Below are 17,453 nucleotides of genomic sequence, written 5' to 3' on the forward strand. Positions count from 1 at the left end.
GAATTCGCTCATGCAGACCTGGCTAAAAATAGAGAGCATTTCTTTAAAACTTTCATGGCCCATAATCTAGGCATTCATGGGCGGATCTGGCTGGTTTTCGAAAGGAACCGAGCTCTAATGGATATCTAGATACTGTACAAGTTTCATTGAGATACAATAAAAACTAAAGACTGTATCGTTTTCACAACCAATTGTTTACACAATAGCATTTTTTTATACTATCAAGGGCCATAATCTAGGCATGCATAGGCGGATCTGGCTGGTTTTCGAAAGGAACCCAGCTCTAATGGATATCTAGATGCTGTACAAGTTTCATCGAGATACAATCAAAACTGAAGACTGTATCGTGTTCACAAGCAATTGTTTACAGACGCACGAACGCACGACCGCACGGATGCACATACTACGTACACATTACCATCACATAAAAATCAATACATACACATGTATAACAAACAAAAATTTAGAGTGATATTGACAAAAAAGAGTAAATATATTAAGTAAAATGATTACGCACTTGATGGGAAACTAATAAAGCATATTCTATTTCAAGAGTCAATGTTACTGTCAATTATTTTTATTGAAGATGGGCCGCTTACAAACACTTTAATAATACCTGAGATATTGCACATAGTTCTCAGATTGTGAAATAGGTCGCTTCCTGGTTGATCCTGAAACTCCATCATAGCACATGCGGCGCCTGCAAACCTTTCTGTGTTCCCGCTCCCCAGAATCACATCATCCAGCCCATCACCGTCCACATCAAACAACATTTCAGCACCTTCCGAGGCTGCAAGCATTGAACCACACATTGTAACTTCAGTCACACAGTGCAACCCTGATTACAGTCAAACCCTGTTGGCTCGAACTCCCAGGGACCGGTGAAGATACCTCGAGCCTTGGGAAATTAAAGCCAAGCAGAAATGCTTACATTGAGTAAAAAGAAATCGGTCCTTTACCTACAGTTCGTGGAAACAAGCCTAGCGAGTTCGAGCGAACAGGTTTCGACTGTATAACCTTCAAGAGCATAGCTAGCTATACGATCATAAGCAATATATTAGTTACAATTCAGTGAGAGAATACTATTACGAAACATTAAAGAACTTGTAAGTTTTTTAAGACAAGTGCTGATATCAGCTCCTTGGCTCTGTAGCATGTATGTGACAAAACACAGTCGTTGAAGTTAGACTGTTGGATGAACAAGCCCGAATTCTTATACTATTGCCTCGTTTCAAATTTTTTAACAAGCCCTGCAATGTAAAATTCAGAATTTGAGCAAGCCCGGAAGACATTTTACCAGTGCAGGGCTTACGAGCTTGTGTCAATTTTGACCACTGATAACATTAAATCTGGCCTATATGTAGCTATGCCCTTTTGTACATTTGGAAGAGGAATAATTAAGTTTACAGTAAATCTGAAATCCTCTTTGTTCCGGGTTCAAACCCCAATTCCTTTCCTGCACAGTCACAATTGTGCACTGCATCACAGTTACTCACTCACCCTACCTGCTTGTTTACAGGACTCAGACACAACATTGCAATACTGAGTCGCAAAATAATTTTGCATCGGTACGAGGACATCGTCTAGGCTGTCTTCATTAACATCAAATGTGCGGGTAATTTCTGTGGCTTAAACCATGCGATAATATTGTAATAATTTAAAGGATTTTTACTCTTTAATAATGTCTACTGAAAATTAAAATACAAAATTATAGTTAATAATCTATGTTTAGCATCTGTTAAACATGATAAATATATATATGAATCTTATGTTGCAACTACAATACCATGTTATTTGTGTATTTTGGGTTGGTGGCCTCTGTTTAAACTGAGTTCAATTAAATTGAAATATGATTTCAAAAAATGGTTTAAAATAAAGAATGATTCAGAGTAAAATATAATAAAAAAGATGTCTAGTACTTCTTAGTTGTAAAATAGGATTAATAGTTATAAATCAGGGGATTTGGAGGACAGGGTAGATGTTACAAGCAATTTTATACATCAAAATGTTCGGCAAAGTCCGTAGAATATAAAAATTTGACCGCATTTTTGCTAACGCATGGTGCAGACCATAAGATACAAAATGGTGTCCAAGATGGCCACCACTATAATTTGCCAATTCAGTGAATATGATTTGTTTGGTCATAAACCTTTTCATAAAATAGATAAGGGTAAAATTTTAATATTCACATGGTTATTACTTCACTTTTCCCATGAGAGTAGATTATGTAAAGACCTCTTCACACTTACATACCGACCATGATGTGACCTCTACGCCATAAAAAATGACAATGTCATTGCCGTATCAGAGGTGTCTCAAAGATTTCGCAAAGGTCACCTCTACGCCATAAAAAATGACAATGTCATTGCTGTATCAGAGGTGTCTTAAAGATTTCGCTAAGGTAACTACAGGGTTTCTGAATGGTTGCAAAAACGAAAAAGGTCGCAAGCAGTGTTCTGAGCATGGTGACCTATCTTTGATTGATTGGTGATGAGGCAGGTTAATTGCCACATACTCATGAACCTCTGTACTGAGTGAATTTTCATTATTTTGCTCTCCGCAACTCAATGCAAATGTATTGTCTTTGCTTGATGAATATGTTTTTTACCATCACTGGACACATACATCTTTTTAAAGGGACTGTACACCAGATTGGCACCAAAAAAAGTTTTTCTGTAACGAATCTCAGGACAATTATTTAATAGAATGTGTTACGCTTTGATATCATAATTGCAAAAAAAGTACCAAAATGTAAAAAAAAATTGTGTCGGAGACCGGGTTCGAACCTGTGTCGCCAAAATTGCAGTCAAGTGCTGTATCCACTGTGCTACAATGGCTTACTCCAAACAAGTGGTATATTTAAGCTATATACCTAACTTGGTAATATCACATGATAACATCGACTAGCCAATCACGCATTGGGAATGAATTCTACTAGGTAGACATACCCAGTATTCTTTTTTAATGGAAAAATACGAAATAACTGCTATTAAAACTTAAATAAATTGTAAACTATGTGGTACTTCAGTAAGTAAGTTTCAATGCATTGTACACATTAATACCAAGTTTATGTCAGTTTTCGACAATTGTCTTTTTTTCTTGCAAATTGATCATCTCAGGTGCACAGTTGCTTTAAATCTTAAGAAAAGGTCCACTTACCAGGCAAACGTTGGTACCTGAATCGGTACGTCTCATTCGAAATCCGTAATTTTGTTTGCCATGAAACATTATTCTCACTTAATGTTTGCATAAAATGAAATAATGTCCTCCCCTTTGATCAATATGTCATGTGTTTTTTTTTATCAAACTGTAAAAAAATTCCTTAAATAAAACAAATGATTGTCAATGACACCTTTTTATCTTATAGATAAGTGTTTTTTTATTTAAAGCTAAGAGAGATAGTTATGGATTTAATGTGTTTGAAGAAATGACTTTGTACATGGATTTGAAATTACCTCTTTTTTGAATAATTTTCCGCCACTTGACTCCAGGACCCGTAACATTTTGGCGAATCTTTCCAGCCCCACTCCCCGACAAGGTTCTGTTTGTGTGACCAGCTGCATGATGAGCATTCTTATACAAAGTGACGCCAACAGCGAACACGCAAATGATTACAACTACAATAGTGCACACCAAGCATGCCTGTTTCATAAAGGACACGCCCGTCTTTGTGCCGACACTTTTGCTGGAGTTTGGGTAAAGGTTCAGCTCTATTTCCCTGGGAGTCTTGAACAAGACTTCCTCCTCATCAGACAGGGAAAACTCGTCATCTGATGACGCAACTTTTCTGTACTTAGCATCACCATGGCCAGCTGCAATGTATAAGTAACAGACCATGGAATGCACCAACTAATGAATAAGAAATTAAGATATAACAGATATATGACACAGTGATAACCTTGCTGCTGTCAAAATCTATGGAATAACACTTGCTATACGCAACATAAACAAAATCTAAGAAAGGGCCCTGAATGATAGCATCTTAGGCAGGAGGAAGCAATTTGGAGGTACAACATGTATGTTAAAAGTGAAGTTTGATGACTATGCAAGTATGGGCCATATATTTGTACAATAAAATGTTGCTCAAAGGTTATCAAAGTTTTCTCTGTTTGTTTTTTTTTAATTTTTATTTATATATTTTAAAAAAAACCATGGATGGTTCATTTTTAGGTCTGTGAATAAACTAGTCATTTGTGTATCTCAACCAAGATAAGATGATCATTAACATATTATTAAGACAAGTGTTTCGTTTAAAAGAATGATTTCAAAAGTTTCAGTACAATTGCCATTTGGTCCAAACAAAAGCAATGGCAATTTAGTTTTTTTCAATCAAGCCCAAACAAAGTTGAGCAAAGTCTAAACATAATAAACATGAAAAGGGAGGTAACCTTTTGACTAATCATCAGTTATAGCTCTTTAAATGGGTACAAACACATGTTTAATGATATTGTTTAAGTCATAACCATACAATCACTGTTGTGACCACTAATCACCTGCATTTCCATAATGCATCTAAATAACTAGATAAACAGCTTCTTATATCTATTATTATGCACAATATTGTTATACGTGAACATTCTCCATATTTCTTGAGCTACTCTTGAATTGTTATTGATACTGGCTACCTTGTAAAGATGATCACACTCGTGAATATTTTGTTTAATTGTATATATTTGTTTGACGAGATGCTTTGTTGCATAAGTAGAAATAAACTTCTGTTCTGTTCTGTTCATGTTGCTATCAACACTTTTCTGAAAAATAATCTTGAATGCCTTGTTTTAATGTTAAATATACTTGTTTGTATTATAGGGAAGAACAGGTCACAGAGTAAGTGTTCTTAAAATGTATCAAGTCAACACATCAACATGAACAAATTGCTCCAAGTTTCACTCACTTACATTCAAAGCTTTTTACAAAGTTGTTATACAACTTAAATAAGCAAACATTAAGAAATAATTGGCAACAAAAAGACAACATAGTGACAGTTCTTGAATTTTGCATGAGTTCAACGTATTATTCATAATAATTGCCCTTATGCAATCTTTCAAGGTATGAATATATCAGGCGCACCTTAGGAGGGGCATCCTTTTCCCTAGGAACCCCCTAAATAGGCTCTCCTTATTGCATTTCTTTTAAGACACATACAGATTAATTATTATGACATAAGTAATGTACGTGTAGTATTTATTTTACTACCAGGGTACGCCAGCTATACCAAATGCATTTAGCAAAATGCATTGGACATGTTAATAAAGTTAATATTTAATAAGATGTCAGGGGCGTACCTGAAGCATTTTGAAATATAGCTTGTACACTTGAGAGCGGTGAAAAAGGTAAAGGTATTTCTATATTCTGGCCCCAATGTGATATATGGGGTTGGAACGTGACCGATAACCCCTGACGTGAAACTTTTAACTGGCCATTTCGCGGGAACCTTTATTCATTTGTACGCCTGGGCTTACTGGAGTATGCCTAGGTACTCCCCTGGATGTAGGTGCAATTGATAATCATACAATGATTATATTGCTTAACATAAAAAGTCATTACATGTCTTAATAACGTCCTTATGAAAATTCAAGTCTTGAACAATATTGAATTTTCCACTATGAAATGGAAAATCAAGATAAAATCAAACGTAAGAAAAGATAATTTAAGTTTCATTCTACACAACCTTTTGTTTGTTTGAATGAAAGCGTAGTGAGTGAAACTCGAGCACTCAAACTGTCTGTAAACACATCGCGAAAATATATGACATACACTTACCTTTCCCAAATAGGTTAAAACCGGACATTTTTTCGAAATAAGGTCGAAAATTTAATTGAAAATATGTTTCCTTTGCTATCTGCGTTTGCTCTTACACCTGTCATTTTAAGAACGCCATAAACTTAAATAATAAAGGCATTTTATCTGTTTATCGGCTACTTCCTTATTGGCATTACAGTAAGGGAGGCTACTCTTTTTAGAGCAACAAGGTAGGGGAGGTAATTTCCACTTAATCAAAATTAATTTCATTATAGGTAAATAAAATGAAATTAAATTAATTTAATTCTAAAAAATAAATAAATTAATACAGAATTAATGAGAGTAATAATTTAATAATTTAATAATAATAATAATAATAATAATAATAATAATAATAATAATAATAATAATAATAATAATAATAATAATAATTATAATAATAATAAAATAATAATAATATTAGTAATATTATTAGTAATAGTATTAGTAATAGTAATAGTAATTATCATAATAATAATAATTATAATAATAATAATAATAATAATAATAATAATAATAATAATATTAATAATAATAATAATAATAATAATAATAATAATAATAATAATAATGTATAAAAAGAATAAGAATAATAATAATAATAATAATAATAATAATAATAATAATAATAATAATAATTTATAATAATAATAATAATAATAATAATAATAATAATAATAATAATAATAATAATAAAAATAATAATAATAATAATAATAATAATAATAATAATAATAATAACAATGATAATGATGATGATGATGATGATGATGATGATGGTGATGATGATGATGATGATGATGATGATAATCGTAATAACAATATCAATCTACTACTACTACTACAACTACTACTACAACTACTACTACAACTACTACTACTACTACTACTACTACTACTACTGCTGCTGCTGCTGCTGCTGCTGCTGCTGCTACTACTACTCTACTACTACTACTACTACTACTACTACTACTACTACTACTACTTCTACTACTTCTACTACTACTACTACTACTACTACTACTACTACTACTACTACTACTATTACTACTACTACTGCTGCTGCTGCTACTTCTACTACTAGTTATAATGATAATGAGAAGAAGAAGAGAAAATGATATCATAAATTATCATTATAGAACAGAATCACCATCTCTAACTGATACTGCCGATAATGGCATTCACATTGTATTATTAAAAGAAAAAAATAGCGAAGTATTTTAAGGTACACAACATAAAACATACATTCATGGCTGTTTTTTTTCTCCTTTTGATACATCATACGCTACGTTGAATAATTCCAAATGTTCACACTCCACTGAGAAATGTGGGAAATCGAATGACTATTTCTGGCATCAATGACGTCGGCGTTGTTCATTGTAAAATTGCCAAACGTTAAATTCTTCGCACCACCACCACATGGCGGAAGAGGTGAGTCTTATGTAAATAACATAGGCATAATAATGTGTAATTGCCTTTATGATTTGTGTATGATGAACACTATTTCGTTATCAAGAAATAACCCATTGAATTCTATCAAATTCATTTTTATTGCATAATTGCTGTCTTTAATAACTAATACTGAAACATATGTATACATGTTCATGCCATAAATTTCATAATGACCACATGTATATGTTGTTCTTTACAATTATTTGTATTTCATGCATTACCTTGAACACGCTTACGCCGTTTATAATTCAATTGCATATTACAGACCACTATTTAACATATTGGACATATGAAGAGATTGGACGAGGAAGCCGAACCATTCGTGTGTCGTTCGTACGGCCAATGCATTGTTCATAGAGGTACAGTCGACATTCCCCGTGATAAAGTTGGACGTAAGGCTGGAACGCTGGAAAAAAGCTCAGCACACGAAAATAAAAGGATGATACAAAGCACATCTGATGGAGTTGCAAGCCATGGTCATAGAGGTACAGTCGACATTCCCCGTGATAAAGTTGGACGTAAGGCTGGAACGCTGGAAAAAAGCTCAACACACGAAAATAGAGGGATGAAACAAAATACATATAATGGAGTTGCAAGCCATGTTCATAGAGGTACAGTCGACATTCCCCGTAATAAAGTTGGACGTCAGGCTGGAACGCTGGAAAAAAGATCAACACACGAAAATAGAGGGATGAAACAAAATACATCTGATGGAGTTGCAAGCCATGTTCATAGAGGTACAGTCGACATTCCCCGTAATAAAGTTGGGCGTCAGGCTGGAACGCTGGAAAAAAGATCAACACACGAAAATAGAGGGATGAAACAAAATACATCTGATGGAGTTGCAAGCCATGTCCATAGAGGTACAGTCGACATTCCCCGTGATATAGTTGGGCGTCAGACTGGAACGCTGGAAAAAAGCTCAACACACGAAATTAAAGGGATGAAACAAAATACATCTGATGGAGTTGCAAGCCAGATACATCACACTAAAGAAGACCGGGTTTCTAGCAGCACTAAAAAAGCGGACTCATCATTTCTTTATCGATTGAGCAAGTTCTTAGGCATTTGCAAAGAAGACGAATCAAATGTCAGCGGAAATGAAATTCTTGGGCGTACTGAGGTGGGAGCTATACAGGCAAGTGAGGATGATAATTCTAAAGAAAAACGGCAAGAATCGAAAGACATCCCTAGTTCTGATGAATCGCCACGATCTCTCACAAAGTCCTTGTCTTTGGCGGACTTGTCCGCTTTCACAGGGAGCCTGTCGAGGCAATGCGTATCTTTTGACGGTGTAAGTGAATGCTTTGATGACTCTTTTTTGTCAGTTTCACCCAAGAGCAAACGAGGAAATTCTGAACACGCCGGACGTTCTGTTTCGATGGACAACTCGTTTGACAGTGTACAAGTCTCTCAAAATACCAGCAACAGGGAATTCGAAAACGACTTACGCTTTCTTTCCACTTGCGGAAATAAAACATCGACCCCAGAACGTCCCAAATCCGTGATTCAAAAACCAAGGCGTGGAAGGATGCTAAATTTTAACCATGCAAGTATACCACGTGACCACGTTGGTCTCACGTCGCCGCTCCGGACGTGCAGAAAGCAGCGTTTTTGTAACAACTGGCCACCTCGTCACTTCTGCCAGTCCCTTCCAAACATTATATACGATACAACCAAAGTTAGCGGTAACTTTAACCAAACGGAACCGGTTGCATGTAGTGTAATGCCAAGAAATTCGAAGGAATTCTTTGATAATTGCCGAATAACGAATACATTTCCCTTTGAACGAGGCCATACATCCTGGTTGAATGGGGAACATCGGCAGTGCCTGGTAGATGGCGTTTATTTGCAGACGGAGGCAAACAGTTTACAGTGTACATCGCGCGGGTGTTTGGGGGTAGATAGCAGTTTGACAATTGGATTTCCATCTGATTCAGACTTCAAGCCTTGGTATAATCCGAACTTTCGAAACGAGGACGAGGAAGCTGTGTACCACCTCGTGACAAAATATTTGGAAAATGAGGATTGTAAATGGTGAAGTTTATTTCATTTAAGCTTTTATTCTTAAAGCTGCACTCTCACAGATTGAACGTTTTGACAACTTTTTCATGTTTTGTCTTGGAATGAGCCAATTTTTGCTATTATCCATGGAAACCAGTTATACACGACTGCTGACAAAAAATAGCTCGCAGATTTTTATATTCAAGTTCAAAATGATGTTTTAGGCAGTTTTCTTAAACCGTTAGTAACGGTTTCAGCCATAAAACATTAATTTTCGAACGGAAATATGAATATCTGCGATCTGATCTTTTGGCAGCAATCTTTTATTATTGGTTTGCTGATATTTACGCAAAAATTGCTCTTTCCAAGACAAAAAGTAAAAAAGATGTAAAAATGGTAAATCTGTGAGAGTGCAGCTTTAATGTAAGACTATAATAGTATGTCTTGATACAAAGGTTACTGGTAAAAATTTTACTTGTTCCATGTTTTAAATGCCCACTGTCTTATTTTTAGTAGAATTAAAGGAAATCTTAACAGTATGATGTTACGTCAATGACCTGTTTCCTGGTTATATATATATATATATATATATATATATATATATATATATATATATATATATATAGAGAGAGAGAGAGAGAGAGAGAGAGAGAGAGAGAGAGAGAGAGAGAGAGAGAGAATAATTGTTCGTTTGAGTGTAAGATCACAATATATTTCATCGAGTGAGCACCAAAAGATACATTTCACGAGTGATAAAGCCACGAGTGAAATATGTACTTTTGGTGTTCACGAGGTGAAAATAACGATCGTACACTGAAACGATCATTTATCTTTCCTTTTTATGACACTTTATTGTTGATTTTTCAGAAAAACGTGCCAAATTGTATGCAAATGTAACGCCATTTTATAAATGACGTCGTTGAAATTGTGTCCCAGCCCCGTGTGCGTTGACGTTCGACTTGAAAGTGAAAGCGGGCTTAATCTTAAAAACAGTGAAAAATGTCAAAATGTTATTTCACTGTTTGATCCAGTGTAATATTATCTTTATTTCACTGATAAATCTCTATTAACCACCGGAAGGCATATACAGTCGAACCCCGTTGGCTCGAAGTCCTAGGGACCGGTGAAATAACCTCGAGCCTTGGGAATTTCGAGCCAAACGGAAATGTTTATATTCAGTATATTGAAATCGGTCCTTGACATCCAGTTCGAGCCAGCGGGTAATTCGAGCCAAGCGAGTTCGAGCCAACGGGATTCTACTGTAATAAATTGAATTATTATGGTATTTTTAAACCCCATGTATGTTTTAAATGGGCGAAATCAAAGTTAAAGCTACATGACCATTGTTTGGATATAAATGGAAGAAAAATGTCGCCTTAAAATGTAGCCGTCTTCAGTGGAACATGTCTAATCTCCATTGGGAACACCTCGGCCATTTTTATCGAAAACAACCTCGGATGTATGCCGGTACATCAGTAGAAGTAGTTCGTAAATGTTTGAATTATATACCATTAATTTAATGTAGTGTATAAGCTTGTATTTATTGATGTAATTTTTGCCAGTGAAGTGTATCATTCTAAACATAATTAAGATTCCCATGAGTTATATCATTAAGTTTAACTGCTTAATTAAATTACTACGCGATCTACATGCAGCGGACTTAAACATACTGATTTCTAAGTATGTAAACCGCTCAAATACATTCGAGGTTATTATCGAAAAAAATGGCCGAGGAGTTCCGAATGGGCCCATCTCGAGGCAACATTTTTCACTAATCAGTGGTTGGCGTCTTTATCCCTTTACCAAATTATGTAAGCTACTCATGCTTTGTTAAATTTTTGGATGCTTATTCACCAAAACTGCTAAATTGATCAGTATTCTCAGAAAATAATCAAGTTGCAACAAACATGACACCTCTTTTATGTTCAGGTGTTTCTAGTGATTATTGTATGAACAGAATGCCCCATTGAAAAAAAAACGACCGAGAACCTAAAGTACACAACAGACAACATTCACAACATACAAAAATAGAATCAATGTGAAGGTCTTGGTTTGTGCTTCACCTGGAGACTAGAATTTAAAACCAAACTACATCTAATCATTCCATCGAAATTCCAGCAATAACAGCAACACACCTTGTGTCCAAGGTATAGGTTACGTAAGATTATATTAGTTAATAATTTACAATGTTATACTGTTCCACTTTACTTCGATAGGTGCTGTTATGTCGGAATGAAATGGGCCATGGTATACAAGATACAAGTATCTTTATTTAAAGGGACTGTACACCAGATTGGCACCAACAAACAGTTTTTTTCTGTAACGAATCTCAGGACAATTTATTATAATTTAATAAAATATTTTACTCTTTGATATTATAATTGTAAAAAAAGTACCAAAATGTAAAACAAAAATCGAGTCGGAGACCGGGTTCGAACCGGTGTCGCCACAATAGCAGTCCAGTGTTGTATCCACTTAGAAGGCTTACCCTAAACTGTTGGAATATTTAAGCTATATAACTTGGTAATATCACGTGATAACATCGACTAGCCAATCACGCATAAGGAATGAATTCTACTAGGTAGACATACCTAGTAATCTTTTTTAATGGAAAAATACGAAAAATACGAAAAAACTGCGAAAAAATAAATCAATTGTAAACTATGTGGTACTTCAGTTAGTAAGTTTCAATGCATTGTACACATCGATACCAAGTTTATGTCAGTTTTCGACATTTTTTCTTTCTTTTTTTCGCTATTTCATCATACGGAGTACAGCCCCTTTAAAGTCGGATATAATTATTTTAACTAGAAACATTAGCTGAATGAGCTATTTTCCGACATGTATTATTGGTCAATGATTGTCGTTGTCTTGTTAATATTTTTTTAATATATGTTGCTGAAAAGCGTGAGATTAAACACCCTTAAATCAGTTTAATCATCAAATAAGTATTTATTACATACATACATGATATATCATACGCGTGGACATTCAATGCCGAATTTTATTAAACTCGTTTACTTAAGTTGACAAAGGCTCGTCAAGACTCGTTTTTTATCAAATAAGAAAAATCGTTTATTAAATTCCGTTTTGAACGATCACTCATATAATGTCCTCCGCTCATATATTATTCTCTAGCTATAACCAATGACTCAGAGAAATGACGAGCTAAGTGTACATCGAACCGTGGTTATGTCAAAACAAATCGTATGCATATGACATTCACCTTTGAAATGCCCCATGAATAATGGAATTTTCTCCTTACGACTATCAACAAATATCTGCATTTTATTTACAACCACAGTTTGGTCAGTTAAGAACAAAAGTACGGTCATTATTTAGCTTCATGGCTTTTCTCATTTTCCTCTGCCAGCTCAAGCGAAGTTAAGGGCGTATTTCATAGCTCGCCACGACAAAGCTTTGTTGTTTTTAGTAAAATAAACCCTGCCATCCTGCCTAATTTATTAGATATGATGTACTAATGTGTGTGTATATAATATATCATATATGTATTCTAATGTATATTTTGCATAGCGGCGTTTTGAGGCTGTCCTTTATTACATGCATGTTTATTTTATTACATGTATGTTTATCTATATTTTCGAAGCCTCGTTTTCGACGATTAATTGCAGCATTTACTAATAGCGATATCTCAATAGTTGTGTAATATGTTTTGTTTTGATTGTATACAGTGTTGTGTCTCTTGTTCACTGTTTCTTGGCCTTGATTCAGGATCTTGGATACATTTAATGCACCAGTCAATTGTAACCACGGCCCCCCAGGTCCGGGGAATAGCGGGGACTTTGACTTTCGGTCCAGCCAACCCCGGCTAAAATTCCCGTCCCGCGGGGACGAACAGATGGTTAAATCCCCGCCAAATGCCCCCGCACCCCAGGGACCCTAGGTAAGGCCGATTCCCCGCTATATTTAAAGCGAAGACAAAACCACTGCATTCACCCGGCACTGCGGGGCCACCTGAAAGGTAAAAACACGGCCCATTTCCCCGGCTATCCCTTGTATACCCCCGGACCGGGGGGGGGGGGCGTGGTTACAATTGACTGGTGCATAAGACCAATATGGGATTCTCCCCGTAGTTTCATTATGCTACCGATATAATCTACAGTTAGGACATACCACGTGGTTTGTGATGTCACATTTGGCTATTGCAGGAAGCAAATACATCTCGATTCAGATAGGATTATCCTTGCAAGTTCGTTATTTTCATATCAATTTTTACAAAACATAGCTCAGGCTTAGGAAAAAATGTACCCTATACTGAGCGATATGTTGAGTAATTTGTATTTTTTTAAAAATGGTGGGCAAATGTTCAGAATGCATAAACTATTGTTCGTTATAGTGAAAAGCAATTAACGTTTCTGGTCCAAAACTATATATTCACCATGTTTGCTGTTAAAACGGAATTCTCAAAATGCATATTCTATCCAAACGAGGCTCATATGATATAGAAATATGTAATGTTTGCGTTTTGTTACTACGAAAAGCAAAAACTTGGTTTTAGCGAAAAGCAGTTTTTGGGGTACAATGGTTATGGTCTCTCTATTTTGCCATGAGCCCGAATAAAACATGTTTTCCAATAATTGTTTTTTAAAACAGTAGACATGAGCATCGGCTATATAGTGTATACCATTTCTTGTGCGTGGGTACTAATGACGATATTGATGTTTACAAACGGTCAAATTGATCTAGCTGATGAGTTGGGAATTTTTACACATAACCAGTCCTTCAGTATTCCTATTTCAAAATATAATGATACCTCTGGGAGCGTTTGTCCTGTGTCATATGCTTGCTTATAATTATTGTCATATGAACATTAGACTAATGTGTCGTATATATTTGCATTTTCCAATCTAGTGGATAATGTTCCAACACCTGGTCGGTATAAAAGACGCAGTCGCCGTTCATTCGCATGAGAACTAAACAGTAACGTTGATAACACACAATGAGAGCTCACAGTTTCGGAACGAATGCTTTGTTGTCTTTTACTATCCTGATATTTGCTCAATATGGCTCAACAGCACGAAGCAACTCGCTCGGAAAACATCAGATGTTTGCTCACCGCTCTTCAGCATCATTTGACACTAATGCTAACACAGTTAAAGGCTTTGAAAACAAGGAATCTACAACTGATTCAGCAGTGTCGTTTCAAGGAGAGACCTCTTTGGAAAACCGTGATAGACATTATTTAAGTAAACGAAGCATTGCGTTTATTGACACAGATGACCATTCACAACAAGAAAATGAAGATGTGACGGAGAAAAGGTCGTCCGATTTTGGATACGGCTCGCGGATTGGTGCAGGCAATACTCTGGCGCAGGCTGCCTGGCATAAGAAGAACGTGTATGGCGTATATGGCCCTGGAAAACGTTCTGCTAACAAACGAACATTTTCGGACTTCGGTTACGGCTCACGTTTACAAGCTGGTGAGAACATTGCCAGTTCCTTGAATAAAGAAGGATTATATGGTGTTTATGGCCCCGGCAAAAGGGCAGGCGAGAAAAGAACGTTTTCTGACTTCGGATACGGTTCTCGTTTACAGGCTGGTGAACAAGTTGCACAATCTTTACAAAATAAAGATCTTTATGGTATCGCCGGTCCCGGAAAGAGAGCGGTTGACTTCGGGTATGGTTCTCGGTTACAGGCTGGTGAAAATTTTGCAAAATCATTACAAAATAGAGATCTTTATGGAATTGCCGGTCCCGGAAAGAGAGCGGTGGACTTCGGGTACGGTTCTCGTTTACAGGCTGGAGAAAACCTGGCAAAATCATTACAAAATAGAGATTTATATGGTATCGCCGGTCCCGGAAAGAGAGCGGTTGACTTCGGGTATGGTTCGCGTTTACTGGCTGGAGAAAACCTGGCAAAATCATTACAAAATAGAGATTTATATGGAATTGCCGGTCCCGGAAAGAGAGCGGTTGACTTCGGGTACGGTTCTCGTTTACAGGCTGGAGAAAACCTGGCAAACTCATTACAAAATAGAGATTTATATGGTATCGCCGGTCCCGGAAAGAGAGCGGTTGACTTCGGGTATGGTTCGCGTTTACAGGCTGGAGAAAACCTGGCAAATTCATTGCAAAATAGAGATCTTTATGGAATTGCAGGTCCCGGAAAGAGAGCGGTGGACTTCGGGTATGGTTCGCGTTTACAGGCTGGAGAAAATCTGGCAAACTCATTACAAAATAGAGATCTTTATGGTATCGCCGGTCCCGGAAAGAGAGCTGTAGACTTTGGGTACGGGTCGCGTTTACAGGCTGGAGAAAATCTGGCAAACTCATTACAAAATAGAGATCTTTATGGTATCGCAGGTCCCGGAAAGAGAGCGGTGGACTTCGGGTATGGTTCGCGTTTACAGGCTGGTGAAAACCTGGCAAATTCATTACAAAATAGAGATCTTTATGGAATTGCCGGTCCCGGAAAAAGAGCGGTTGACTTCGGGTATGGTTCGCGTTTACAGGCCGGTGAAAATCTCGCTAATTCATGGGATAACGGTCTATATGGAATTCATGGCCCCGGCAAACGGTCGTCCGATTTCGGTTATGGCTCGAGGTTGCAGGCTGGTGAAAATATTGCCAATGACTGGGACCGGGAGGGCCTGTATGGTGTGTATGGCCCCGGAAAGCGCTCCGCCATGTCGGAGGATGCTCTAGATAATATGGTGGAAACGGAAGATGATACGGTGCTTGATTCAATCTCTAGTGAGGATAAAGAAAAGCGAATGTCAACGGACTATGGTTACGGATCACGTATTCGGGCGGCAGAAAATGTTGCCAAGAACAACGACGGTCTTTTTGGAGTGTTCGGCCCTGGTAAACGTTCAGAGGAGTACGTACCAGATGGCATTCAGGACGACATGAGCTACGCAATGGACGCACAGGACGGCATTCAGGATGGCATTCACGAGATGGACGCACGGGATGGCACAAGATTGGCCGCCGACAGCGGATACGGGTCGCGGGTGCGTACCGGAAGTCAAGTCGCAGACGACATTGTTGCTATTAACGCGCTGTACGGACTATATGGCCCGGGGAAACATAAACACAAACGGTCTGCTGATGAAGACAGGAATATTCTAGAAGAGCAGATAGCCGGTAACCTGGGCAAGTTTATCGCGCAGTAAGGTGACGTAGTACGTCTGATCTCTGCTACGGGTCTAGAATAGTGGCTGGTGAGCAACTGACTCACTCTAAGGAGCTCATGGGACTGTTTGGTCACGTGATTGTTTGGCCGGGGAGATTCATATATGTTTATCTTTTTACCTAATGCTGTGTTAGAACATATTTGATAAGTCTATAATTTTATCATATCATTTGAAGGTTTAATTGACAATTATGTTCATCTTCATATTGAATATACTCACATAACATTTTATAAAGAGAATAGATTGCAAGTCTTAAGTGTCGTCATTGAACTCTTTGAAATTGTTAATTAAATGAAACTGTCGCTATAAGTCTTTGTAAATTAATGCCTGTTTTAGCCGTTATAGTTACATAAAAGTGAAAATAAAGATAGCAATATAGTAGTGCTGCATTTTTCTTTTCTAACGTTTCCAACACGGTATTTCTGATCATAATATACGACACAGCAAGTGCAGTAAGAGGCAAGATCATTGGGTGAGCTTATATAGAATAAGAACCTTGCAAAAAAATTCTGTTATATGTTACTGTTATTTTCTTTGAAAATTAAAAAAAAAAACACTTTCCACAGCATGATAATATTTAAAACACCGACTTACGTTTAAAACTAAAAAATAACTATTAACACATTTTCTCTCTCTTTCTCGATTCTGGCTTTTTGACTTGACATCTGAACATCTGAATTTTTTTCGCCGGGGTTACAAAATGGATGTTTTATGCGATTTTAAATAGTGCGAATAAAAAGACCCCTTTAAAAAAATACGATTGCAAGGTTAATGTGATTTTGAAAGCAAGCTGAAGAATGTTACATTTATCTTGGTGAGGAATTGAGGGGAATAATTTAAACATGATAACGCAGAAAATGGAAAGATGTTGACTAAAAGACCACGCCTTACATTACCTACTACAAATAGTCAAAAAGTCCTCAACCAATATCGGGTTTCATTTAATTAACTTTACACTAGTAATACACTTGCGAGATAAAAACAATCTCCATATATCCTAATACATATATTTTTACATGTACATATCATTTACCGTTATGAAACTAGCAAATTTAAT

The 17,453-nt window shown here is 36.5% G+C and overlaps 1 protein-coding gene across 1 annotated transcript in view; it reads right to left on the reverse strand.

Annotated features, from left to right (window-relative positions):
* Window positions 1-5,912, reverse strand: part of LOC128219266 (uncharacterized) — a 32,945-nt gene extending 27,033 nt beyond the window's left edge. The window contains exons 1-3 of the mRNA XM_052927081.1: window positions 5,764-5,912; window positions 3,456-3,812; window positions 617-790 (exon numbers count right to left, since the gene is read on the reverse strand). Coding sequence (XP_052783041.1) covers window positions 617-790; window positions 3,456-3,812; window positions 5,764-5,791 — 559 coding nt within the window. The 5' untranslated portion in view covers window positions 5,792-5,912. The remainder of the gene's footprint in view (window positions 1-616; window positions 791-3,455; window positions 3,813-5,763) is intronic.
* Between the last annotated feature and the right edge of the window lie 11,541 nt (window positions 5,913-17,453).

The sequence above is a fragment of the Mya arenaria genome, chromosome 2 (assembly GCF_026914265.1).
Source record: "Mya arenaria isolate MELC-2E11 chromosome 2, ASM2691426v1".
Taxonomy (NCBI): Eukaryota; Metazoa; Mollusca; class Bivalvia; order Myida; family Myidae; genus Mya; species Mya arenaria.